The following is a 27,685-nucleotide window of genomic DNA, read 5'->3' as shown; positions in this document are numbered from 1 at the left end:
ATTCAGGCAATAATATTAATTATGATATGAGGCCGTAACAGTAGCCTATTCGTTTGATTGATTGAAATATGTATTAACAATTTGCAGAATTACAGTACAATTCAAGCACGACTCAATACAAAGACTGTTAACTGTGAGTGGATAACCCAAAGCATTACACTTGTTTACAAGAGGGTCCACCTTGTTCAATTCATCAAAACATTTAGAGACGTACACATACTGTATACACTTCTATAAAGCCAAAGAGCAGAACGGGAATTCATCATAAAATCGTGACAATGTATAACTGTTATTTATTTGAACTACTATTGATTGATTGTATGTATGTATAATGGGTACATTTGATTGATCGATTGAATTTTTTAATTTCACAGATATGTGGAATGGATACATTTCAAACGAAAGCAATACCAGTCAATACCAGTTTTATTTTAGTCTGGATTGTGGGTCGTTCCACGACCAAAACCCTGTAGGGGGCGCTGTTTTTTCTTCCCCTGCCCTTAAAAGAAAACTCCCACAATTCTCTGTAATAATAGCTTAGTAGTTACTAGTAGTAGACAGCTGTGTTTCTGTGAGCTCAACGACCGAGGAGGAAAGGAACTGTTCTTCTGCTAAAGGTGAGATAATAGTTACATTCATTCGACAACAACGTTCGCACCCATTTTACAAAGTTAATTGTGAACCTTTCTTTTACGTTTACGGGTGTTGACCTTATTGTAGACGTGTGTTGTTGTTGCTATGATGAGTGTGTGTGTAGATAGTGTCTGTGTCGCTGCTCCGTCCCAAACAGACAGAGCGCCACATTTGAAAACGACAACAATCTCTTCTGGTTCCTTTAGTTACTTTGAAACGTAGCCTAAGATTTAGTTAGACTCTCGTATAGATGTATTTATCGATTCTGACAGAATGTCAGACGAGAGTCTAAATCTTAAGGCTATTTAAAAAGGATCAGCTGCTGTTTCTTTTTTAGTAACTGTGGATTTCTGCTACCAGACATTTACTTTGTACTAGTGACCTACTGACTATACTATGGATCCGTCTTCAGTCTAAGTTTAAACAGATTATCTTCGCCAGACCTGGTAGTACGCCATAAGACTTTATGGTGTTTAGGTTTCTGCTGAAACAGCAGCGAAAATATGTGGCTGTAAACAACATGTCCGCTTTTTGTTGTTGTTTTTACGTGTAAACTACTGTTAGCTAGTAGCTACATAGCTCTGGTCCATAGCCTTTTACTGCTTTGATTGTTGACAGGCTATTATTATACAGGCATATGCATACATGATTTGTTCAATCAACCTTTATAACAACTTAATTAGAAGCATTAGTTTGACGATTGTTACCTTGAGATGAGATTCAATTCAAATGAGCTTTATTGGCATGAGAAATCATGCATGTTTACATTGCCAAAGCAAGTGGCAACATATAATAAAAACAGTTGAAAATGGGGAAAGTTTATACAGTTGGAGGGAGGGGTTCCCTCAAAACATATAGTATTTTAGGGTAAAAGCAATAATACAAATATTCACATATAGCCTACTATTACTTGGATTGTAAATTATGTTCAGAAGCATCTTCCAATAAATCCCAATTAATTGGCCTAATATTCAGTAGTTTATGATAATAATTATGATAATACCAAAACATCATTCTAAATATTGTGAAGCAATTGTTTAGGAATCACAGCGCTAGTGTGGAGGACTAGGACAAAACAGATTAGGACTCTGGCTGTTAGGAAGACTAGGAATATGGAAAATCTAACATTCAATCCGATTAGGTATATAATTTTGTTATGGACACAATATCTAATAAGCATTCACACCAGTGTTGTTTTTGGCAGCAAATTTTGGTTTTAGTCATAGTCTCTTGAATTGTTTTCACTGGAATGTCTTAGTGTCTAGTCTAGTTCTAGTCAACTAAATATCATAAGATTTTAGTCTAAAAATGTGTTTTGGTGGTTATTGGTGACACTTGCTGAAAATAGCCGATCTACAAGCCTTGTAGATCAGATATTTTCAGGATGCAACCTATTGTAAAATGACTGGATCTCTTGTCCACTAGTCCCTTCTTAACATTGTATTCTAGTTTTTATTTGTTGACAAAATTGTCAATATATTTAGTCTTAGTTTTAGTCATCATAGCTTAGTTTCCATTGAGTTTTCGTCAGTGAAAAAAGGTAGTCGACAAACTATTCTCGACACTGATTCACACACAGGAGTAACTAAAAGTGACCAAATTGTTGCAGCATGATTGATGCATGATTTGCGGTGCTGGAGCTGCTCTGGCAATCAAGAGTCTCCCTACAAAGACTCCGTATCCACAACAGAGTCCTAAAGCTGGTGGGTAACTAATCACTTGAGATTGATTCACTCGAGTATTTTCCTTTCCGTTGGTTAAGGAGTTGTAATTTCCATGAGTCGCTGATGGCTGGGGGACTCATGGAAGCCACCATGGTAACGCTGACAACATAGACACTAGACAGACACAGCTCTGTTCGGCCATTATACTGTTTTACGTTTCATATGAGGATGGAGATAACTATTTAGTAGCTTGAAGCTTCATATCCGCACCTGAAGATCACAGCTCCATGTACCCTTTTTTTTAATCTTCACATTTTGCCCATCTCCTCCCACCCTGGGCAAGACCTACGCTGTAGTGTAGGCTATCATTTGTTTGGGCGGAAGTTGTGGGATTTTAGCCCAAGGAAATTAAGTTGATGCTTTACAAATCAGTTTACATTATCCCCGCGAATGAAACGAGTGTTGTGATTGGTCGGGAAGATATCGTATCCGGGGGAAATAAATACATCTGACGGATGTTCCGGACGATACATCCTCCACCGATAGCTTCTCTGCCTCATACGTTGTGACCACCCGGCTTTTCTTTTTGCAGATAAGTACGCCTGGGACCGAGGCTATACTCTCCTCCTGAAGGGTGCAGGAGATCATGAACCCCTCGTCTTCCCTCGGCCAGTCGGGACCCCTCCTTCAGAATCTGCAACAACCTCCAGCCTCCATGGGGGGTCCCGCCACTGGGCTGGGGGGGGGCTCAGGGATGGAACTTCAGAAGATGCTGATCGACGAGAGGATGAGGTGTGAAAACCACAAGCAAAACTACGAGACCCTGAAGGCTGATCACACCAGGTAAATGTTATGCTAAACTACAGGACCATGAAGGCTGATCACACCAGGTAAATGTTTTGCTAAACTACGAGACCCTGAAGGCTGATCACACCAGGTAAATGTTATGCTAAACTACGAGACATTGAAGCCTGATCACACCAGGTAAATGTTATGCTAAACTACAGGACCATGAAGGCTGATCACACCAGGTAAATGTTATGCTAAACTACGAGACCTTGAAGGCTGATCACACCAGGTAAATGTTATGCTAAACTACGAGACCTTGAAGCCTGATCACGCCAGGTAAATGTTATGCTAAACTACAAGTCCGTGAAGGCTGATCACACCAGGGTGCTTTAGCTGGAGTGGAACAATGTCTGTCTACTTTAACACCCATGGCAAATCCAGTAGCTAACCCTGTGTGTGTTACATGTGTGTATTGTATTGTAATACTCGTCGACTACCTTTTTCCACTGACAAACTACATGGAAACTAAATTAAACCAAAGCTATGATGACTAAAACTAAGACTAAATATGCTGACAATTTTGTCAACCGATAAAAACTAGACGCAACACTAAAACATTCCAGGTGACTAAAATGTGAAGAAAAAAACAACAGTGGTAATACTGTACTGACAACATCTCAGTGGCCTTGCTGGAAAAAATTAATCTTTAAAAAGCCTGAAATGTGTCCTTCCAGGATGCAGAACGAGATCTCACGGGCACAAGGAGAAACGAAACGGCTTCTGAGCGACAGGCAGTCTGACAAGGAGAGGATGCAGCTCCTATTGGCCGAGCTACGAGGAGAGATGCTGGACAAGACCCGGGACCTGGAGGAGCTACGCTTACAGGTACAGCTACCGCAGGGACAGCCAAAATAACACAAAAGAGAGGGGCACGGTGCCACAGTCGGTAGAGCTGTCGCCTCACAGCTAGAAGGTCCTGGGTTCGATTCCCGCTCTGGGCGCTGGTGGGTGCTGGCGGTGTGTCCTCTCCTCTGCGTCATCATCCCTGTGTCCCCGGCCTAGGGTAGGTAGGTAGGTACCCTCACAAAAAACATGCAGTAATCCTGGTCTCTAAACTGCCTCCCCCTGGCCAGCCGGGGCGCCTGATGGAGGGGGAAAGGAACTGGTTGGAATAACGTGTTCCTTCCACGCACTACGTCCAACCAGGGAAACTCCCCCTGTCAGGTGTAAAGGAGCAACTTGGACACTCAGGCATGAAGGAAGCATAAATTCAAGTCCGTTGCTCTCCCCAGGTTGGCAGAGTGTGTGTAGAGCCCAGGATCACAATAGATAATTGACACACAGGTGAAAAATTAGTTACAAAAACTGATTATTATTATTATAAGAAATACAAATAAATAAATAACACAAAAGGTGCATAAAATCACTCTTGTGTGAAGTGAGGGGCAAATCACGTCTTTATACAAACATCGTACTCTGTTTGTTTAAAGTGCTCTAACCAAATATTATAATTTAGAAGTCTATAGACTTATTAATGCCAAGCCAAGTGACAGTCTATGGCTGCTGTTTTTTATGCCATTAAATGTCCATAGCCATGGCTGCCATATGACGACATTTCCGAAAGCCATTCGTTGGCTGGCTGGTGCCCTTTGGCTCCTGGACGTCTGTATCTCGAGAGGAGAGGAGGCAGGCTTTTGCGGAAGCATGGCGGAAAGCTTGCCAAGCTTGATTGTGGAGCATATCACATTTGCTGTCTCAATGTTGCATTATTGATTTTAAACTTTAAAATACATCAATCATATTTCAGAATGTCCTATAGCTCTAAGCTGAGTTCTGACATTAGTTGTCGTGTTGTGCGTGCGTGTGTCTGTGTGTTCATGTGTGTGAGCAGGTGATGACTTTTATTTGTTGACAAAATTGTCAATATATTTAGTCTTAGTTTTAGTCATCATAGCTTAGTTTCCATTTAGTTTTCGTCAGTGAAAAACGGTAGTCGACGAACAATTCTCGTCTTAGTTTTAGGTGATGAAATCAACACTGATTCACACACAGGAGGAGTAACTAAGGGAACATATTGTTGCAGCATGATTGATGCATGATTTGCGGTGCTGGAGCTGCTCTGGCAATCAAGCAATCTGGGTCTCCCAGTGAGTCTCCCTACAAAGACCCCGTATCCACAACAGAGTCCTGTATATGATATGATATGATATAGTACTTTATTGTCAGTTCACACTGAAATTTGTCTTGCGACCCAGCAGCAAAGTATATGCAGAACACCATATACACACATTTGACATAACACAAAGAACAAGACAATTTACATACATATATAGACATGAAGACAAGAGCAATATCCACCGCTTAGATTACCCTGTGGCTATTTATCCTGATTAAGCCTCAAGGTCGACGGGTGGACAAAGGACCTCTTTAGTCTGACCTTATTGTAGAGGTAACTAATCACTTGAGAGATTGATTGACTCAAGTCTTTTCCTGCAGGTGATGACTCCCCAGCGCCTGGAGCTCCTCAGGGCCCAGGTGCAGCAGGAGATGGAGGGGCCGGTCAGAGAGCGCTTCAACAAGCTGGAAGAGGTCAACATTCATTTAATTCTACACCGTTTTATGTCTGTTGATGGGGCTAAAAATAAATAAAAATGAAATTGCCTTTGTGTGTGATATGTGCTCTACAAATAAACCTGTCTTTCTTGACCTCTAGGAGTCTGAGAGGTACCGGTCATAATAAATAAACCTGTCTTTGACTCCATTCCTCCAGGAGTCTGAGAGGTACCGGTCAGAATAAATAAACCTGTCTGTCTTTGACTCCATTCCTCCAGGAGTCTGAGAGGTACCGGTCAGAATACAACAAGCTGCGCTACGACTACACCTTCCTGAAGTCCCAGTTCGATCACCACCGCGAGGAGAGCGAACGCATCCTGGAGGAGAGGAGGATCCGTTTTGAGGCAGAGGTACGTAGGCGGACACCATCTGTTCTATAGAGGTCTGTTTGAGGAAAGTGAAAACTCCGGCTGTTTCAGCATCTGATTAAAAGACCCCTCAGCAGAGAGGGGCCTTTGTACTGTCTATCACGTATATTAGTCAAGTCAAGTCACCTTTATTTATATAGCACATTTAAAAACAACAGAAGTTGACCCAAAGTGCTTTCCATATCAAAATTACATCATAAAATACAAAATTAAAATAAACGTTTAGCAATACTTCATATAAGAAAAATACAATATAACAACATTTTAAGGAACAAATAGCCTACTAATTACTAATTACAGTTACAAAAAGGTTTAAAACGTTCACAAAACTTGGAGCTGAAGGCAATGGAGAAAAGGTGAGTTTATATGGAGGATTTGAAACTTTCGATGGTTGGGCTGGATTTGATATGTAGTGGGAGACTATTCCAGAGTTTGGGGGCAATTACTGAAAAGGCTATTATTTTGTTTCTCATGTTTGTGGTCTACCATAGCTCAATATGTATAGAACTCACACAAATGGTAAATGGTGCATTTATATAGTACCTTTATCCAAGGCGCTTTACATAGATTGTGCATTACATTCACACACACACATTCATACACTGATGGCGGCGGAAACCATGCAAGGCACCAACCAGCACACCAGGAACAATTTGGGGGTTCAGACTCGGAGTCTTGCTCAAGGACACTTCCACACTTAACTCTGGGGGAGCCCACAGGGTTCGAACTGGTTGCCATCCGGCCACTCTACTCCCAGATCCACCGCAAGAGTTTGATTCCCGCTGAGGTCACAAAATATTACTTTTCAAATGAATAGAATGCTGTGAATGGATATTCATGAACAAAAATGTTAGCGTGTGTATTTTTTTTTACTGACATTACAATCAAATTTGGGAGGCAACTATAGAGGGTATGAGCGTGATCATTGTACCTGGAAGTTATGCGGGAACGCCCACTGAGTGTCAACAAACTACTTTCTATGGCCTTGACAGCCCATTCATCCACACAGAACAGTCCTGTCTGATTGCATTAAACAATGTTAAACTCACCAACATTGCAGCTGTACGAAAAGCTTGAATTATCCTCTTTCTATCTGCAAAGTCTTTGTTTCATAAAAATCCACCATAGAAACGATATGAGCTACTTTCTGTTAAGAAATGCCCTGAATTAGATTATTCTCAGTCTAGATGCGGGGGGGGGGGTGTCCTGATGGGAAAAGCATTGTGCATACTCTATTCAAACCTAAAAACGAAAACTAATAAAAGTGTGTTTCCCAGATGGGCCGTCTGGAGCGGGACAAGGAGGACCTGGTGGCCCAGTACCAGGGTTCTGACCCGGCCCGCGACGAGAAGCGCGTGGAGGCGCTGCTCCGGGAGAAGGCCCAGCTCCACCTCCGTCTGAAGGGGCTGGAGGCGGAGGTCGGGGAGCTCCGCGCCCAGAGGGACAGCTCCGGGCAGCAGGCGGAGAACGTGCAGCGCATCCAGATCCGCCAGCTGGCCGAGACCCAGTCGGCCGTCAAGTCTATGGAGGTTAGTGTTGTTTTTGTATTACTGAGACACAGTCGGCCGTCAAGTCTATGGAGGTTAGTGTTGTTTTTGTATTACTGAGACACAGTCGGCCGTCAAGTCTATGGAGGTTAGTGTTGTTTTTGTATTACTGAGACACAGTCAGCGGTCAAGTCTATGGAGGTTAGTGTTGTTTTTGTATTACTGAGACCCAGTCGGCCGTCAAGTCTATGGAGGTTAGAAGGCAGCGTCTATTTGTATTACTGAGGTTAGCAGTGTTGTTTTTGGCAGCACATTTTTGTTTAGTCAGTCTTTGGAATGAAACTTAATTTAGATTTAGTCATATTTTTAGTCACCTGGAATGTTTTAGTGTTGTGTTTAGTCTAGCTTTAGTCGACTAAAGCCCATCACACACCGTCTGCGGCGCGACGCGTTGCCGCGCGGCGCCGCCTGGAAAATAGAACTGTGTTCTATCGGCGCGCCAGGCGACGCGACGGACGGAGCCGGTGTGCGATAGGTTCATTGAAAATAATGGAGGCGGCCGTGTCCGCCGCGCCGCGCGGCGGACACAGCCGGTGTGTGGTGGGCTTCAATATCATAAGATTTTAGTCGACTAAATCTGCACTTTATTTTGCCGACTAAAATGTATTTTGGCGGGGCTTGATGCCGTTGTAACTTGTAATGGTGTAATTTTTGGTAAGTAACTTAAGTTACTTATTTTTGGTAAGTACCAGCTCCTGAGTCCTGAATGATCGGAAGTTTAACCAGCTTGTAGATCTGCTATTTTTGAAAAAATCGTGGAAATGTGGTGCAAATCTTTGAATATATATTCTTTCAGAGCAAACGTTTTTAAACTAAAATCTTTGCTTCTGGGGGGGGTCGTCTATGTTTCCAGATGGGGGTCAGCGGCCAATTACATATATTTTTGGGGGTCCTTCACATGAACGACTGACATAATTATAGAACCATAAGGTTTCTCAGAAAACTGTCAGGACATAGAAGGCATTTGTAGAACCATCGTCCTCGGGTCTAAATGGGTTCCACTGTGTTTCTTGGCGTCGTCAGGCGGAGCGTCAGTCTCTGCGTCTCCAGTTGGACCGCGTGGAGAAAGAGATGCAGAACGCCCACGAGCAGAACACCCAGCTGACTGGACGACTGCACAAGGCCGAGAGAGAAGCCAACGCGCTCACCTGCCAGGTATAGTTTCACCTCTCACCTCTGACCAGGGCTATAGTGGTGCATTCACCTCTCACCCCTTACCAGGGCAGAAAATCCATAGACATATAAACCTTACTTATCCGTTCTTCACTCCTGTCCGTGGTGCAGGTGGAGAGCATGAAGCACACACACCAGCTGGAGGTGTCTAACGTCAAGCTGGAATGTGGGCGCTCTAAAGGGGAGCTGGAGAGGGAGAGGGACGCGCTGAGGATGCAGGTCGATGGTATGGATGTCAGAACCTCACAGTGACACAGTGACATCACATTGACACATCTCTCTTCTCTCAGGTCTGGAGTCTGATCCTGGCCACTGTGTTATGGTTACCCAGCCATCACAGTGACACAGTTTTTATTTCCAGGGAGAGAGAAAAAAAGTCTGGGACCGAGTCCACTTCAATTCGGCATAGAGTAGCGCAAACGTCGATCACTCTCTGCTGATTTCTGATCGTCTGCACCTTTGTTAAATTGACGCACACACAGACACACACACACACACACACACACACACACACACACACACACTCCTCTCTCTCTCTGTGGCTCTAATTAATTAGTCTCATGTCGTCTAGATTCTCCCGGCGGATCCTGCCGGGAGCTGCCTATCCTATGCCATAGAAAGCATAGTGAGGCTAGTGACACAGTGACATCACAGTGACACATCTGTGTTCTCTCTCAGGTCTGGAGTCTGACGTGGATCTTCTGAAGGGCGCAGTGGAGCGGCAGAAAGAGGTGCTGGCGGAGAAGGAGAGGGAAGTGACCCGCAAGGTGCAGGCCACCCGTGAGGAGGAGTTCCACAAAACCGACATTTTGCACGAGGAGAAGTAAGAATGCCCATGTATTCATTCCCATTCCTCACTGTATACGTTTCACTTAAGGTATTTATAAATCTAGACCAGTATCACCCAACGTTGGTTACCACGGGCAACGACCACACAGCAGTTGCACTGCTACACATTCTCACAGCCATAGATATATTAGGTAAATGGTGCCTTTATCCAAGGTGCTTTACATAGATTATGCATTACATTCACACACCAATGGCGGCAGAAACCATGCAAGGCACCAACCTGCACATCAGGAGCAATTAGGGGTTCAGAGTCTTGCTCAAGGACACTTCGACACTAACTCTGGGGGAGCACCACAGGGTTCGAACTGGGAACCTTGTGGTTACCATCCAGCCACTCTACCGCTGAGCCACCGCCGCCCTAGAATGTCTGTGATCGTGCCTACATTTCGTGTATTTCCAAATAATACGCAGCCATAGATCGGTTCCCTACCGCTCGCATGCCCCATACATTTGTGCTTTCCTGGTCAATTTGCACCTGGATTCTTATTTTCAATCATTCATTTGATCGTAGCCAACAGTAGGAACTGGGAAGGATAATAATAACATCTTAATCTCTCTCTGCCCCTCTACTTGTCGCAAGTGTTGAATTTGTCATACGATTAATTATTATTTAAATCTCATTTCATTGCGTTTTGTTCAGGCTTGATCTAGAGAACCGCATGGCAGAGATGGAACAGCAGAGGGCGATGCAGAGCGGCGCTGACCACGCCCTGAAAGAAGAGTGGGAGGAGCGTCTCCGTAGCGCCCAGCTGGGGGAGGAGTCAGCCCGCAAGGACGTGCAGAGCCTGAAGTAAGCTTTGTGATAGCCTCGGAAACCCAGACGTTTTTATTTCCAGGGGAGAAAAGAAGTCTGGGACCGAGACCACTTCAATTCGGCATAGAGTAGCGCAAACGTCGATCACTCTCTGCTGATTTCTGATCGTCTGATTTCTGATCGTCTGAATTGTCTTCCAGGACCAAACTACAACATCAAGGCTCACACCTTGAAGAGCTTGACAGACAGAGGGCAGACGTAGCGGATCTAAGACAGGTAACCCTGCTGTAGATATCCCGTGTGTGTGTGTGTGTGTGTGTGTGTGTGTGTGTGTGTGTGTGTGTGTGTGTGTGTGTGTGTGTGTGTGTGTGTGTGTGTGTGTGTGTGTGTGCAAGGCGTGAGTTGGCACCTCGACAGAGTGCATTTCTAGTTCATCATGTTTTACCACACCCACTTTATGTAGCATTTATGTATTGCGAAAATACATAAATAATCCTATCGCCTGGATGCAACTGGGACGTATCCTCAGTGGTGTATCCCGAGGTCATCAGGGTTTCACCTGGGACGTATCCTCAGTGGTGTATCCCGAGGTCATCAGGGTTTCACCTGGGACGTATCCTCAGTGGTGTATCCCGAGGTCATCAGGGTTTCACCTGGGACGTATCCTCAGTGGTGTATCCCGAGGTCATCAGGGTTTCACCTGGGACGTATCCTCAGTGGTGTATCCCGAGGTCATCAGGGTTTCGGGGTCTCACAACATCATACCCCTCACTCGGGTGACCCAGCCGGGGTGATCAAGTCCCGACTTACGTCCCAGTAGCTACCCTCGATCAGACCCACTAGGGAAAGTCCAGGGCCACACAATCTGTTGGAAACACTCCGGAACTACTCTGCCAGGGCTGAGAGGTACAATTCTGGCATGTGGAGGGACTAGGCTCTGTGGGTTGCCTCCTGTCCGGGCCCCTCCTACGTCTCACCAGGTCCACTCCTGCTCTCACCAGGAGTACAGCGAGGACCTGTGCGTTGCACCAGACTCCCAGCACCAGACACTTCATTCAGGAGTAGTGGATTCTTGAGCCGCAATGGTTCTGCAGGCTCCACATGGGCAACGGTAGCACTGCAGGCTCCACTTGCGGCTCGAATGGCCCTCCTAAAGGCCTCATCGAAGGTTTTTGGGCTTCCTCCTCACGGAGGATGCAGGCAGGGGCGCTAACCCATACTGCTCCCGGGGTATGTATTGAGCCTGAGGTCCTTAATTAGTTTGTCTTCCAATCCACAGCAGAACCAGGAGCTGGGTGTGCAGCTGGGAACCGTGTCCCACTCTGAGAGTGAGCTGGAGGAGACCAACCAGCGCCTCCGCGAGACCCTGGACAGGATACGGGAGGAGCTGAGGACTGCCAAAGGAACGTTGGAGAAGAACCAACACGAGGCTGAGAGGTAGAGTGTGTGTGTGTGTGTGTGTGGGTGTGTGTGTGTGTCTGCGCTCGTGCGCGCACGCGGCTAATATCACGAACCACTGGACCGATACTAGACTCTGAGAAACGGCAGGAATTCAGTCAACTTCGTCGTGAAGTTGGAGTCTTCAAAAACATTTGAAACAAACACGTTGGAGTTGTCAAAAACAGCTAAAATCCCTAAAACAAATGGGGGGAAAAAAATAACCCTCATCTTTTACTTTCTCTAATAACAACCTAAAACATGAACCTTTGTTGTCCTTTAAACTTAGAGACATAGCGGTCTTTGGAGGACATTTTTCAGTCTATCACCACCTCTTACTGTACAGTGTGTGGTTGGGAATTCATTCAAGGGGAACTGCAGGGGTTTCTGTGTCCCACTTGATCGTAACGAACAGCCATAAAATGATTTGGGTTGGGTTGTACAAATGGCAGTTTTCACTATGCATTGTCAGATTAATATGATTGCACATAATTTAGGAACCATTGTCAACGCTGGAAAGCTTCATTCCAGTGATGATCAGTGATACTATAGGCTCACAGCACAGAAGTCTGTCTAGGAACCTCTGTGCCGTCATCATGAAGTATTGAGGACAGATTCTACAAATGACTTCTAAATCCTGACCGTTTTCTGAAAAAAAAACATGTTTCTATGTCAGTGGTTCTCAAACAATTTCATGTCCAGGACCCCCAGAGAAATGACATGTAATAGTAATAGTTTCTGCTCTCTAGGCTGGTGGACGACCGCCGTATCCAGTGGCTGGAGGAGAAACAGCAGCTTCAGCAGAGACAGGCCGAGCTGGAGGAGAAGTACAGAAAGGCCAAGGAGAAATATATCAAAGCCATAGAGAAACTGCAGAGGGCGGCGCTGGCCCAGAAAAAGGTACGACGCCAAGGGGTCCCCGTCCCCGTATAGAGCACAGAAGTTCTGACGTCACTCGCTCATCCCCTCCATTCCCCTGGTTCTTCCTGGTAGTTTCTCTATGGAGAATAACATGGGGTGATCTTAATATCGTCTACTATAAGCATTGTGGTCCAAAAATAAACAAGCTGTCTCTGCATTATTGTCAGGGAGGTGTCTCTGTATCGTTAATGACAGTCAGTCACTCATATACTGTATGATACAGTCTGTTTCTAGTGAACATGTAACTAATTCAGTAGCAGTAACAATAGCGTTTTATCTCACTCGTCCTGGATGAGATGTTTATCTTTCAAACACAGTTCTTATATGAGGTTGATCAAAGATCCCCCCTATGGATATTATAATGCAAATAAAAAGTACATGAACCTGTGGATTTACATGTATAGCGCCCTCTACTGATATTGACGTCAGACTTCGGTGCTCTATAGATCTTGACAGCAACTTTACTGCTTTGTGCTTTGTGAATAATAATAATAATAATTATGTCTCTGTGTGACTGAACGGTTCTGTTCTTGTTCTATGTCTCTGTGTGACTGAATGGTTCTGTTCTTGTTTCGTAGAGAAAAGCCCTCACAGAGAACAAGGAGAAAAGGCTGCAGGATAAGATCCAGCTGTTGGAGGCCAAGGTCGTAGAGGTGGAACTGGAGGCCGATGCGGCCAAAAGGTAGTCTGGCCTCGCCTAGCCTCTCCAGTCTTGGCTCACACTCGCACTGGAGGGCTGGAGAAACAGGCATCATGGCTAAAACTGTGATTGAGTGGTGGTGACAGACAGGACCAGAGTCTGTCTGTGTTTTTCAGACTAGGTGAAAATTTAAAATGAGATCAGACAATTTACAGTATCAGTATCGGCAAAATAAACAAATGCACATGTCGACAGCTGGGCCTCGGCTATTTCTATTCTAGGGCATTCACTTCTAGTCATTTTTACTAGTTGACTAGTTGCCTAGTTTACTAGTCGACTAGTCAACTAGTTGTACTGAACTACCTATGATGTATACAAAATATTCTTTTTGGAAATTAATATTTGTACATTTAAAAACTGTGTACATTGGTGACTATAAATAACTATAATCTACCTGATCTTGAGGCCTACAAAATCGGGGAAATTATCTTATCAACTAATCAACTAGTGGATTTACTAGTGGTGGATAGCTTAGTTTTCATGTAGTTTCCATTTAGTTTTCGTCAGTGAAAAAATAGTAGTCGACGAACATTTTTCCGTCTTAGTTTTAGTCGACAAAATCAACACTGGTTAAAACATCTTGGTACAAATACTGGCAGGATATCCACTCCACCTTGGAGACCATTCTGTGTTTTGAGATACCTCTGTCTGTTTCTTTCCTACTGTTGGGAAATATCCCTGAAGAGTTTCTAATACATGATATTGATAAATATTTAATAAAGATCCTCTTAGCATCAAGTAAAAATGCAATCACACGACACTGGTACCAACAGGACCCACCAACGAAAGATCAATGGATGGACATTATTGAGGAACTGTATTCTATGGAAAAACTAACATCTTGGTTCTTCTGCTCCTCTCAGACGTCCGTCCTTCTCCGAGGAGCACACCCACCTCAGCAGACGACTGAAGGAGCTCCGGGGACGACACACTGAGTTCCGGCGCCTCCTGCTGGGCAACCAGGTCCCTGCGGGCTCGGGTCCCGCAGGCTTCGTGACTTCGTCAGCTGTGCCCCTCCTCCTCATCCCCGGGTCTGAGGTACCGGCTGTCTCTAGCTTTCTTAGGTTCATGTTTTAGGTTGTTTTTAGAGAAAGTAAAAGATGAGCGTACATTTTCTTTCATTTGCTGCTTTCTTTAGTTTTAGGGATTTTAGCAGTTTTTGACAGGTATTTTTTTTTACTAAATGTTTGTAATTCTTTTTAATTTGGATTAAATTTAGATTTGGATTTGAGCTGTCAAAAACAGCTCAAATCCAAATGGAGCCTTACCATTTCGGTTCCATTTTGTACACTCTCAAAACAAACGAAAACATTGTGGTCTGTTATGCATAACAAGCTCATAGCTTGTAGGTCTGCTATTTTTTACTGACAGGATGTAGAAGACATTTTATTAGAATCTGATCTCAGGTCAGAATGGGTTAACCTTTAACCCACACACACACAACTTCACTGTCTCCTATAGGAGGACCAACATCAGAGGGAGCTGTCCCTGGTGCGTCGGAGGCTGGAGGAACTGGAGTGTGCTCAGCGACAGCAGCTGGAAGAAATGGAGGCTCTGATGCAGAAGGACAGGCCAGAGTCTCCCGCTACCACTTGATGCAGAAGGGCCTCGTTCACACCTAAAAGACACCTAGTGTTGTGTCTTGTCCGTGTTTTAATTAATGGCCGCTCCAATGCATTTCCAATGGAAGTCACGTGGTTTTATAAAGCCATGTTGTAAAGAGTCGCGAGTGTGTCGGGCAGGAGACTCCCGACGAGATGCTCCCATCGCTCGCCGTCCATATATATCGCCTTATCGACACGTCGGTAATATTAAGCTATGTTTCAGGACAACTAGCCCCAAAGTCGCTTATAATAAGCAGAGCTGGCAAACCAGCGCTTTCTGCAATTTGCATGGTGGAAATTAATCTTTCGTCGGCAGACTGTCTTTGAGCCGATAAAAAATGAAAGTGAAAAGTGAAAAACTGCAAAGAAATCATATAATATTTTTTAACCACAATGAATTATTACCACATGAAATTATGAATGCCCTTGTCAGTCAGTCATGCTGTCTTTTTTTTAATATATATATATTTTTTATCCCACGATTTTGTAACCCATTTTTCACCCCTGTGTCAATCATCTAATGTGATCCTGGGCTCTACACACCCTCCACCAACCTAGTCCCCATATATGGGGAGAGCAACGGACTTGAACTCATGCTGTCTTTTTAAATGACCATGAATTGTCCATATTCTCACAATGAAATGTCTGCATGTCACAAACGCAAACAAATACACGATACAATGGCAATAAAACTTTTACAGACACAAAATTAAAACAACTGGGAACATATATACCGTATGCGCCTTCTGCACAGACTTTTAGGAGTTCAGTTAAGTCAACCAAGACTGTCTTGTCAAACCATGTGACTTGGATTGGAAATGCATTGGAGCGGGCATTAAACCCGGACAAGACACAAGACGGGTGTCTTTTAGGTGTGAATGAGGCCTTGGACAGGGACCGCTTCTATACTTGATGCAGGAGGACAAGGGACCCCCGCGGGACCCCCGGGACCCCCGCTACTACTACTTGAATGAGTTCAACAGTGTTTTGTAAAATATGACTATGAACATGTTTACATTTTGTTTTTAATAAAAAGGGAAAAATGGCAATTTAAATTGTGTTGGTGCTGCTGATTGAAAATGAAATTGAATTCTGCGAAGGATGGGGTGCTTTACCAGGCTAGCTGAAATGCTTCCGCAGCAGTGTTGATTTTGTCAAAAACTAAAACTAAGACGAAAAATGTTTTCACTGGTGAAAAATAAACGGAAACTAAATGAAAACTAAAAATAAGACTAAATATATTGATGATTTCGTCAACAAATAAAAACTAGACTAAAATGGAGTGAGTGTGGGAGTGGGAAATATAGTGGCCCTCTCCATCGTCAAAGTTGCCCACCCCTGAGTGTAGTATTAATGTATTATAATATATAGCAGTACCATGTAAGAGAATAAAGTAGTGTATGGAAGTGGTTCCCAAAGTGGGGTCCAAGGGGTCCCCAGCTAAATGATGGTTTGGAACCAATTGAGGGTCCCAGAGATAGAAATGCCCTTAAATGGGGGTCTGTAGACTATCTAATCAAACTGGGGGTCCTTCTCTTCTCTTATGGGGCATATATTTTCAAATGGGGGTCCGTGGGCTATTAAATTAGTGTCAATTTGGGGATCCTTGACATGAAAAGGTTTTATTTTTTATTTGGGAACACTGTCCACTGGTGTACATACTCGGGTACAGTAGGTGGCGGTATACACCTTCTTATACACCTTAAAAGCTATCGGTCGCAACCATGCAACCCGCCATAATACCAGAGAAGAAGAAGAATCCGGAAGTCGTCATATTTTACTTTTTGAACATCATTTTATTTAACTATGAATTTTAAGAAAAAGTAGAACTTTCTTTTCTACTAAAACCTTTTCCTCTCCAGCCTCCTTTAGTGACAGAACGCGGCGCTGCCGCCGCTGTTACTGTCATATTGTGACAACATTCTGGGAAATACGTTTAGTTTTCTTCCTCTTGGCGCGCTGAATAAAAACCCAAATCAAATCGTAACAAACAAAACGAGCATCTGAAGCTAACAGGCTAGCTAGCTAATTCTGTTTGTTTTTTTGCATTAAACTCCCCCGTTAATTAATGGACGAGCACAAGGAGAATACTTATATTCACGACTCGAATGTCAGTGTGAAGAACAGCACGATGACGTCCAACACGAAGGAAGAGCAGAAGGTTGGTAACTATATCATGAGAAGAACAACAACACGAGTCTGACATCATGGCTAATAATGCTAATGCTAGCATAATATGCGCGCCGCACACATTGCATATTTGCGTCATCATAGCTCTGGTACATAGCTCTATAAATACCTTCATACTGCAACGGTAGCCAGAGCAGTTAAGGCTATGGACCAGAGTTTCACTGTGGCAGGCAGTGCGTTCTCAAACTTTATTCCTGGCAAAGAACTAAGTACTCAGCTCGGGTCCATATATAGCCTAATGCAATTTGCTGGCGCTGCTGGGGGTCCGTAGACTAAATGCATGTCAATCTGGGCGTCCTTGAAATTAAACGGGTTGAGAATCACTGCTAGAGCGCCGTAACAATCTTCTCTCTTATGGGGGTCCCTGGCATGTATTTTCAAATGGGGGTCCGCAGGCTATAATTATTACTGTCAATTTGGGGGTCCTTGACATGGAAATATTTGGGAACCACTGACTGCTCTACCTCATATTCCAGTGACTCTCAAACATCACGTTCAGGAGTCAGGACCCCATATTGAGATGTATTTAACTGTGGAGTGTGGACCCCCCCTGAATATTCATAGTGCCAGTAATAGTACCCCATTCCCTATTAAAATGTGTAGCAATTTTTTTTAGCAGCAATGTGCAGAAATGAGAATTAGTGTTGGAGGAATAACGATACATAAATAATTATGTATCTACAGTAGTTGGAGCAGTGATGTAAATAGGTTTTCAATGAAATGAGTCCCGGGATGCAGGGATGGTCTTTTAGATGAGTCCCAAGCAGTCCCACTTCAACGACATTAGGAGTCATATTTTGCCTTTATTTTATTTTTTACAAATTGCAGCGTTTAACTCCCATTTCATTTCATATGGTTATAATGTGGTTACATTGAATTCACTTAGAAAAGAAAACGGAAGAAGTAATGATTATTATAACTAAAGCTATCAAAATAAACTAGAATAAAAAAACAGTACAGTAGTGCATCCCGTGGATGCAGAGGTCGTTGTTTAATTGCGTCCCTTAACTATAAACTGTGTTTTGGGGTGAAAAATGCACCCTATTTTAATCTCTGCTTGAGTGCAAGCAATCCATGTGGTAAATATTAAAGCCCATGTTTATTTTACAGTGTGGTAATATGTGATTGACATACTGCACACTGCACTCAACTCATTTGTTGTGCTGTCAAGTTGGTGGGAAGAAAAAATAACATGAAATCACTCGGAAAGAAGTAGTGTATAGCTTAGCTGCTTGGAGCTGATCTGCCAAATATTTATATACAGGCATACTAATCATAACAGTAGCGTGTTCTACGGAGGACTCAAACTATGGTTGAAATCAAATCTAGTAGTCTCTGACTGGTTATCTGAGTGATTGTGTTTACTTTGTTATGTAGGTTATAGTATATTACATTCCCTGGAACAACATATTTTCAGATGGTGGTCCGTGGCCAAATGCAGATAATTCTGGGGGTCCTTGACATGAAAAGGGCTGAGCACCACACATATAGAAACACAGGGTTTTCAGAAAACATTTAGGATTTAGAAGATTAGGGATGCACCGAAAGGGACATTCTTGGCTGAAACCGAATATAGGAAACAGTTGGCCGAATACCGAATATCCGAATATGATTCATATTATATATCTTTTTTCCTACCATTGCTGTCATGGCCGTACCTTAAAGCTACCTGATTTATGGCAAAATAAATGGTTATGGCAAAACTTAACTTAAATAATAATCACTATTATGAGTCCATAAAACATTTATTCAGCTCCTTTGAATGCATTCATTGCATACACTATTCGCTCGGTGATATATTTTCTGCCTATTCGGGCTGAAACCGAATAGGCCGAAAATGCATTTTTAGCCATTTTCTGACTAAATATTTTCTGCGGCCGAATATTCGGTGCATCACTATAGAAGATATTTCTTTAGAATCAGCCTCAGGTCTTTCTGTGTGGAGTTTGCCTGTTCTCCCCGTGTCCCCTAGGGTAGGTACCCTCACAAAAACATGCAGTAATCCTGGTCTCTAAACTGCCTCCCCCTGGCCAGCTGGGGCGCCTGATGGAGGGGAAAGGAACTGTTTGGAATAACGTGTTCCTTCAACACGCTACGTCCAACCAGGGAAACTCCCCCCTGTCAGGTGTAAAGGAGCAACTTGGACACTCGGGCATGAAGGAAGCATGAGTTCAAGTCCTTTGCTCTCCCCAGGTTGGCGGAGGGTGTGTAGAGCCCAGGATCACAGTAGATGATTGGCACAGGGGTGAAAAATGGGTTACAAAATCGTGGGATAAAAAATATATTAAATAAAAAAAAAGAATGGGCCTTAGGTCTAAAACACTGTGTTCTCTCCTCTCTTCCTCATCAGGAGAAACCCTGCAGTAGGATATGCCCCGTGCCCGGGGTCACCGAGCCAGAACCCACCCTGGACGTGTCCGAGTCCAAGGGCGAGTTCAGCGACCCGGTTTACAAAGAGATCGCTGTGGCCAACGGCCACATCAACCGCATGACCAAGGACGAGCTCCGGACCAGACTAGAGGAGTTGAAGCTCGACACCAGGTACTGCTCAGTCTGAACCCATTTGGACCTGAGGATGACTCTGAAAAGAAATAATGTCTTATAAATCCTAAAAAGTTTTCTGATAAAGCTCATGTTTCTATGTTAGTGCGGTGCTCAATATTTCATGTCAACGACCCCTAGAAATGTCTGTATTTGGCCATGGACCCCCATCTGAAAATATGTTGGGACTCCCCAGAAGCAAAGATTTGACTTAAAAGCGTTCGCTCTGAAAGAATATATATTCAAAGAATATATATATATATATTTTCACGATTAAAAAAAAATAGCAGATCTACAACCTCGTAGTGCGGCCCTCGGTGCCACGTTATGAGCTTGAACCAGAGGTGTGTTGTGGTGTGTGTTCTTGTTAACATGTGAACCAGAGGTGTGTTGTGGTGTGTGTTCTTGTTAACATGTGAACCAGAGGTGTGTTGTGGTGTGTGTTCTTGTTAACATGTGAACCAGAGGTGTGTTGTGGTGTGTGTTCTTGTTAACATATGAACCAGAGGTGTGTTGTGTTGTGTGTTCATGTTAATATGTGAACCAGAGGTGTGTTGTGTTGTGTGTTCATGTTAACATGTGAACCAGAAGGTGTGGTGTGATGTGTTGTGTCAACACAGTCCCAGGATGCAGGGATGGTCTTTTAGAGACGAGTCCCAGGATGCAGGGATGGTCTTTTAGAGATGAGTCCCAGGATGCAGGGATGGTCTTTTAGAGATTAATTGAATTTGAATTTATTTATTTATATAGCACATTTCAAGACATAGTCACAAAGTGCTTTACATAACAGGGTAAAAACAACAACAACAACGTAGTCACAGCTACAACAAGATATCAATAAATGGACAACATAGAAGCATACACACAAAAATAGTGTATGCAAAAGGAAATTAAGAGAAAGCCTCAACGTAAAGGTGGGTTTTTAGAAGGGATTTAAAACATGACACAGATTTAGCAAGTCTTAAATGAATAGGTAGGGCATTCCACAGTTTGGGAGCCCGGATTGCAAATGCCCTGCCACCTTTTGTGCTAAGATGGGCTGTGGGGGTCTCTAGGAGGGCTTTGTCTGAGGACCTGAGTGAACGTGTGGGCTTATAGGGAGCCAGCATGTCGGAGACATACTGGGGGAGCCTGACCATTTACAGCTTTAAAAGTAAGATAAATTGTTGTGTTGTTCTGATGTGATGTGTTGTGTTCATGTGAACCAGGGGCGTGAAGGACGTGATGAAGAAGAGGTTGAAGAGTCACTACAAGAAGAACAAGCTGAAGCTGTGTGCGGACGCGGCGGCGGGAGGAGGAGGAGGAGGAGGAGGAGACACCTACTACGACTACATCTGTGTGGTGGACTTTGAGGCTACCTGCGAGGAGGACAACCCTCCAGACTTCCTTCACGAGATCATCGAGTTCCCCATGGTTCTGATCAACACGCACACGCTGGAGATCGTGAGTGGGGATGATTTATGTAAAATAAAAAGTGATTGGAGCACATACTGAACACTAGTGATGGAGCTTGGTAACCGATACCCGATAAACTCCGCTAACAAGCTCATTGAGTACCCGTTATCAATAAGATTTGGGCTTATCAAGCCTGTTATGGAGCATAGCGGCCCATGACGTCATGTTTAAAACAATCAAGACACGAGTGGTGATCAAGAAATAAATCTAATCATCCATGCTGGCACAAACATGGCCGTTTAAAAGTGTATTGATACCTGCCAAACAGCGCTGTCAGGGTAAGCTAAATAACACTTAAGTTTAACAGTTTCTTTAATATTATTTTATTGGTTAAAAAGGTCAATTGCCTGTTAGAAATGTACTGTATTTGAAGGCCCTAGGAAAAGATACTGGTTCTGTTCTGAATTTATTGTCTCCCGTCTTTCCACAAAATAATATAAAATGCTCGATAGCGGGCTCGATAAGTCTGATTGATATGGTGATCATTATCAATAAAAAATGATCGAGCTCCATCCCTACTGAACACATACTTCGGTAGACTCGATGTGAATCAATAAGCGGAGAAGTTGTTGGGATGCTTTGCATATTTAATTTGCTGCGTTTGCCTTCACACTGATGCGCTGTCATCATCTGCAGCAATTGGAAACGGAGCAGAGAACTTTATCAATGTGTTCAATTCATAAACTACACACAGTCAGTGAAATCTATGGTGTTAAAATAATACTTCTAATAGTTGATGTGGATGCATGCGTGTCGTTTAGTGCTGCCGTAATTGTCCAAAAATTGGATTCGGATATTCGTTTTAAAAACCCACGTGGATTCGAGCAATTCGAGACATTCGGATTTCAATTCGAGCCATTCGGATTTATTAATAATTATATTTACACCAATACAACCTGAGACATAACATTTAAGATCGCATTGCTGGCGCAACTCTCTCTCTCCGCGCATTGGTGCTGCTGGAAATCAAGTTGGAAGTTAAGTGGAACACAACGCATGCATTATCCCTTCTCCAGTAAAACTTCACAGACATTTTTCTTAAATGAGCAATCCTACCACACAGCCTTATCAAAACAAGGCACGGAGGCAGTATTAATTCACAGAACAGGACACTGCATTGCTGCTGCTACCGGACCCGGCACCACATTTCATCCTTATGCATTTTATTTATCTTTTTATAATTTCCTGAAGGATAAAGTCGCTTCATGATTGAAGATTGATGAGTGATAGATCTGTGTGTTGTCTAAAAATATACTCTCCCGTCTGTCCGAAACAACACCGAAGCAAAGCCTGTCCCAGATTCTGATCACTACTGTTGACGGAAGTTTTCACCCTTCTGAGCAGCATACACCCACTGCGCAAAGAACGTAAAAGGCTCCCGCGGCCCCGCCCGCCTTGTGCTCACTACGCAGGCTGCGCTGCGTAGTCTGCGTCTAGGAATAGTGCCGCGAATAGAGTACGAGGCAGCTGATTTATTCTTCAATGTATGCCTGTCTCGGCGTGCTCACAAGTCACAACGCGTCGCTTACCCATGGCACCGTCTCGCGAAAACTAATAATAATAATAACTAAAAAATATTTTTTATTATTATTTTTCATTCGAACCTTAATTTTATATATTCGGTTATTCATTCCTTTCTTTGATTCGAAAATATATTCGGATATAGAATATTCGTTGGCAGCACTAGTGTCGTTGGCCGCCGGGACTGGAGTGTGTGTGTCATGGTAATCGCTGCGTAAAATATCCCTTCTCCGTCTCCAACTTTACTCATCCACCCGCCACATTGTCTGCTTCATTTGCATTCCCACCTGCACCGAATCGAAAGCAAGTGCGATTAGTAGCGAAGCGAAACCCCTGTTTCTTTTTTGGGCGAAGTAGAATGCGGTTCTTTGATGCGCATTAGGATTCGAATGAGGCCTTAAAGGCGCAGTGAAATGAAAAATACGTTTTTCACACTTTTAGACCATATCCGTGGTCATCATATGGGCATACCTAACAATGGATGCCAAAACAATGGGAAAATTCTCATTTCTGTGTGTTTTTATATCAAAGGTCCATAAAAACGATTGTATTATTTATTTATTAAAACGAAAACGTGCTGCGTGATGACGTGTAGAGGTACACATCGATAAAAGCCAATAAAAATGAAGCTCACATGTTTAATTCCCCATGTCTGCGCATCCATGCAACACAGCTGCTTCTGATTACAGATTACTCCGTTTTTATTTCCATTCAAGATAACATTCAGACAGTGTATTACTCGGTTTCAACTTAATCATCACGCTAAAATATGTTTCTGAAAACATTATAGGGTAGAAATAAGCCACATAACAGTAAACTGGTTGTGCTGGGCGACCGTCTGATTTATAAACAAACAACACCACGCTGTTGCGCATAGCATTAGCCACCGTCCCTAGCTACCGTCCCATCGCCTGAAGGGATGCGACACTCTGATTGGTTCAGAAACTTCAGACCGGTGTTTCATGTGGAAACACCATTTTCAAGTTGTTCACCATTTCCGTTTCACTGCGCCTTTAAGTTCATTCACACCTGCCAAATGAAGCGCACTTTTGGGACAATGTGCAGCAGGATTAGTTTTAATGGCAGTAAGGCTTTCTGGTGTGAACTGTGAAGGTGACCTTTTAATAACCTCTCCTTTCTCTGTGCAGGTGGACTCGTTCCGGGAATATGTGAAGCCAGAGGTCAACCCGACACTCTCAGACTTCTGTGTGAAGTTAACGGGGATTACACAGGTGGGCCCGTGTTTGTTGAATCAGTGTGGACCTGAAATGATATGTTATTTATTTCACAGTACCTGTACTAGCCAACTGACTTAGTGATATGATATGTCATTTCACAGTACCTGTACTAGCCAACTGACTTAGTGATATGATATGTTATTTCACAGTACCTGTACTAGCCAACTCACTTAGTGATATGATATGTCATTTCACAATACCTGTACTATGATATGATATGTCATTTCACAATACCTGTACTATGATATGATATGTCATTTCACAGTACCTGTACTATGATATGATATGTCATTTCACAGTACCTGTACTAGCTAGCTGATTTAGTGATATGATATGTTATTTCATAATAGCTGTACTAGCTAGCTGACTTAGTGATATGATATGTCATTTCACAATACCTGTACTAGCCAACTGACTTATAGTGATATGATATGTTATTTCACAGTACCTGTACTAGCCAACTGACTAGTGATATGATATGTCCTTTCACAGTACCTGTACTAGCCAACTGACTAGTGATATGATATGTCCTTTCACAGTACCTGTACTAGCCAACTGACTAGTGATATGATATGTTATTTCACAGTACCTGTACTAGCCAACTGACTAGTGATATGATATGTCCTTTCACAGTACCTGTACTAGCCAACTGACTAGTGATATGATATGTTATTTCACAGTACCTGTACTAGCTAGCTGACTTAGTGATATGATATGTCATTTCACAATACCTGTACTAGCCAACTGACTTATAGTGATATGATATGTCATTTCACAGTACCTGTACTAGCCAACTGACTAGTGATATGATATGTTATTTCACAGTACCTGTACTAGCCAACTGACTTATAGTGATATGATATGTCATTTCACAGTTCCTGTACTAGCCAACTGACTTAGTGATATGATATGTCATTTCACAATACGTGATAGATGTTATTTCACAGTACCTGTAGCCTACTATCTAGCTGACTTACTAACTAAGAATTCTCTCCATTGCATTGAACAGAACATGGTGGACGAAGCAGACACATTCCCAGAGGTCCTTCAGAGAGTGGTGCTGTGGCTTCAGGAGAGGGATCTCGGAACGAAGTACAAATATGCCATGCTGACTGACGGGTGAGATTTGTAATATTAAGACCTGGAAATAAACACAGGTTTTAAGCACCATGTTGACTCGGCCTCATTAGAGTGCAGGGCTTTTAGACTTGTATTCAACACCATATTACTTAATGTAATGTAGAATTATTTCTGTCTGAAATAGTAGTAGTAGTAGCATAACTTTAACCCATTCTGGGCGGGAACCCCTTTTGGTGTTTTAACATTATTTTATACTTTAGCTATTTTTAAAAAATCGTGAAAATGTGGCGCAAATCTTTGAATATGTATTCTTTATTTCTAACTCGAATGTCTGCTTCAGCGGGGTCCCTGGAACAACATATTTTCATATGGGGGTCGGCGGCCAATTAAATATATAAATGACTGGTTTTTCAAGAAAACTGTCAGGATTTAGAAGACATTTGTAAACGGAGTTTAAAGTAGGAACCATTATATTTCTACTTCTACTTTCACAACTCATCTAGTAGGAACAATAATTCTTTAAAAAATGTACCAACTTATTTGCAAACGTTGATCATACCTCTCTCTTTCTGTCCTCCCCAGATCTTGGGATATGAGCAAGTTCCTCAACATCCAGTGCCGCGTAAGCCGGATCAGATATCCACAGTTTGCAAAGAAGTGGATAAACATAAGGAAATCATATGGGAATTTCTACAAGGTGGGATGTTTATTTTGCACTTTTACATGACATTATATTTGTCATTTTCTTTGTCAAATGAGCGTCTCTAAATGGTCATTAGGCGGGTAAAAATATGGTTTGACCCTTAAGGTTTCTCAACTGATTGTTATAGTATTAGGTGTCCTTAAAGGACCACTTTTCAACCTATCTTCATATAATAGGTCCTCACTAATAATCATGAAAAAATGGCACAATTTCTTTCTACTCGGTCTGTGTCTCATAGGAGGGCTGTGGGCAGTTCAGAAACTGCAGGCTTTTCTAGTCCTGAAAGGTAGCAATGCGAAAATGGAAGCCATCGTTCTCACGATAATGAAAATCTAAACATTTTTGTAAAAAAATCTTGTTTAAAAAATATATTTCGCCAAATGATGATGTCACTGGAAGACGGTTTCTGAACTGCCCACAGCCCTCCTATGAGACACAGACCGAGTAGAAAATAATTGCACCATTTCTTCATGATTATTAGTGAGGACCCATTATATGAAGATGGGTTGAAAAGTGGTGAAGTGGTGCTTTATTAACATAATACATTTTTTTGTATCTCTGCCATTTGGACAAGTTAAATGGATTCATAGGCCCCAAAAACATAGGGTTATACACAAAAAGTACTTGTTTTTTTCCATATATTTACTCGCCTACATATTTGTAATTGATTGGAACTAATTGCGTAAAAAGAAGATCAACCGTATAGAATTAGTAATAATAATAGTGGTTCTCAATCAAAAGCTCTAACAAACGTCTAAACGGCGGTGTCCTCCTCCAGGTCCCCCGCACGCAGACCAAGCTCAGCACCATGCTGGAGAAGCTGGGCCTCACCTACGAGGGCCGCCCCCACTCGGGCCTGGACGACTCGCAGAACATCGCCCGCATCGCGCTGCGCATGCTCCAGGACGGCTGCCAGCTGCGCGTCAACGAGCGCATCCACGGCGGCCAGCTCCTCAACGTGCCCAGCTCCGCCCCCATGGAGGCGGCCTCGCCGCCACACAAGCCTCGCAGCAAGGACTAGAAGACGACCCGCGGACGACGAGAGAGAGTGGAACGTCTTCCAGAGACGACGGACGGACGACCGAGAGAGAGAGTGGAACGTCTTCCGGAGATCGATCGAGACCTGTGCATATTAATTATACGCCTTAAACAACAGGTTCGCTCTTGTCTTTATCGCCATAAATGATGACTTGAAAAATGTCATAAAAAGCACTTTTTACAGGCTTGTTGTTTTACAGGCTTGTTTTACAGGCTTGTTTGTAATTCATTTGTCAAATCGCTGAAACACAGAGCCTGTGATCAGAGTATGTTGTGACCACGTTGAACTGCTGCTGCTGCTGCTGCTACTGCAATGCCTACCGTAAACACATGGAAAACATTTACTTTGTTAGATTATTTTTGTCCTTTTAATGTCTGTCAATATTGAGATATATTGAAGTAGGTCTATTTTGACAAATAAATCTGTTGGTATTACAACCTGTAAGTCTTTCTCTTCTTCTGTACAATATTTCTTATCTGTATCCTACCAGATTAACCCATTTTTGACCTGAGATCAGATTCAAAAAAATGTCTTCTGCATCCTGACGGTTTTCTGGAAAAATATGTTTCTATGTCAGTCGTTCTTTGATTTTTCAAAAATAGCAGACCTACAAGCTCGTAGCGCGCCACTCGGTGGCACGCTACGAGCTTGTAGATCTGCTATTTTTCAATAGCTAAAGCATAACATAATGCTAACACCAAAATGGGTTAATGTTTTATGACCCTGCCTGTGCATGTAGGACTCGGGTGGAACATAAGGATTAGAAGTTAAACGATGGAATCCATCCCTTGGACTTCAAAACGAGGGAACGGCGCCGGTAGCAAGCAGCGACACCCCATGCCCTCCCTCAGGTTTTAAGTTACACA

The 27,685-nt window shown here is 43.0% G+C and overlaps 2 protein-coding genes across 3 annotated transcripts; both read left to right on the top strand.

The window, feature by feature from the left end:
* Positions 1-568: 568 nt before the first annotated feature.
* Positions 569-16,101, top strand: cep83 (centrosomal protein 83). 2 transcript variants are annotated; one of them, XM_080757381.1, is made up of 16 exons: positions 569-617; positions 2,890-3,140; positions 3,821-3,971; positions 5,583-5,675; positions 5,918-6,049; positions 7,345-7,596; positions 8,638-8,769; positions 8,899-9,013; positions 9,466-9,610; positions 10,277-10,426; positions 10,591-10,666; positions 11,670-11,827; positions 12,577-12,727; positions 13,327-13,430; positions 14,312-14,486; positions 14,910-16,101. In XM_080757381.1, the coding sequence occupies exons 2-16, from the start codon at positions 2,944-2,946 to the stop codon at positions 15,042-15,044; spliced, it is 2,166 nt and encodes a 721-aa protein (XP_080613507.1). In that variant the 5' UTR covers positions 569-617; positions 2,890-2,943; the 3' UTR covers positions 15,045-16,101. The 2 variants fall into 2 exon arrangements, with proteins under 2 accessions (XP_080613507.1, XP_080613508.1); XM_080757382.1 differs by lacking the exons at positions 569-617; positions 2,890-3,140 and adding an exon at positions 3,208-3,234.
* Positions 16,102-16,824: 723 nt separating this feature from the next.
* On the top strand, positions 16,825-27,249 carry eri1 (exoribonuclease 1). Its single transcript, XM_080757257.1, has 7 exons — positions 16,825-17,213; positions 19,593-19,783; positions 20,992-21,226; positions 23,908-23,991; positions 25,007-25,116; positions 25,660-25,774; positions 26,559-27,249. The coding sequence occupies exons 1-7, from the start codon at positions 17,121-17,123 to the stop codon at positions 26,799-26,801; spliced, it is 1,071 nt and encodes a 356-aa protein (XP_080613383.1). The 5' UTR covers positions 16,825-17,120; the 3' UTR covers positions 26,802-27,249.
* The last annotated feature ends 436 nt before the right edge of the window (positions 27,250-27,685 follow it).

This window comes from Protomyctophum bolini (assembly GCF_963924005.1).
Source record: "Protomyctophum bolini genome assembly, chromosome: 23".
In the NCBI taxonomy this organism is placed as follows: domain Eukaryota; kingdom Metazoa; phylum Chordata; class Actinopteri; order Myctophiformes; family Myctophidae; genus Protomyctophum; species Protomyctophum bolini.
Note: the sequence above shows the minus strand (reverse complement) of the source record. Positions and strands in the feature narration are given on the sequence as shown.

Excerpts from the sequence above, each read along its gene's own strand:
- cep83 (XM_080757381.1), top strand. The coding sequence starts at position 2,944 with ATGAACCCCTCGTCTTCCCTCGGCCAGTCGGGACCCCTCCTTCAGAAT. Across the intron at positions 3,972-5,582 it reads TGGAGGAGCTACGCTTACAG|GTGATGACTCCCCAGCGCCT; the intron begins GTACAGCTACCG and ends CTTTTCCTGCAG. Across the intron at positions 9,611-10,276 it reads GACATTTTGCACGAGGAGAA|GCTTGATCTAGAGAACCGCA; the intron begins GTAAGAATGCCC and ends CGTTTTGTTCAG.
- eri1 (XM_080757257.1), top strand. The coding sequence starts at position 17,121 with ATGGACGAGCACAAGGAGAATACTTATATTCACGACTCGAATGTCAGT. Across the intron at positions 19,784-20,991 it reads GAGTTGAAGCTCGACACCAG|GGGCGTGAAGGACGTGATGA; the intron begins GTACTGCTCAGT and ends CATGTGAACCAG. Across the intron at positions 25,117-25,659 it reads TATGCCATGCTGACTGACGG|ATCTTGGGATATGAGCAAGT; the intron begins GTGAGATTTGTA and ends TGTCCTCCCCAG.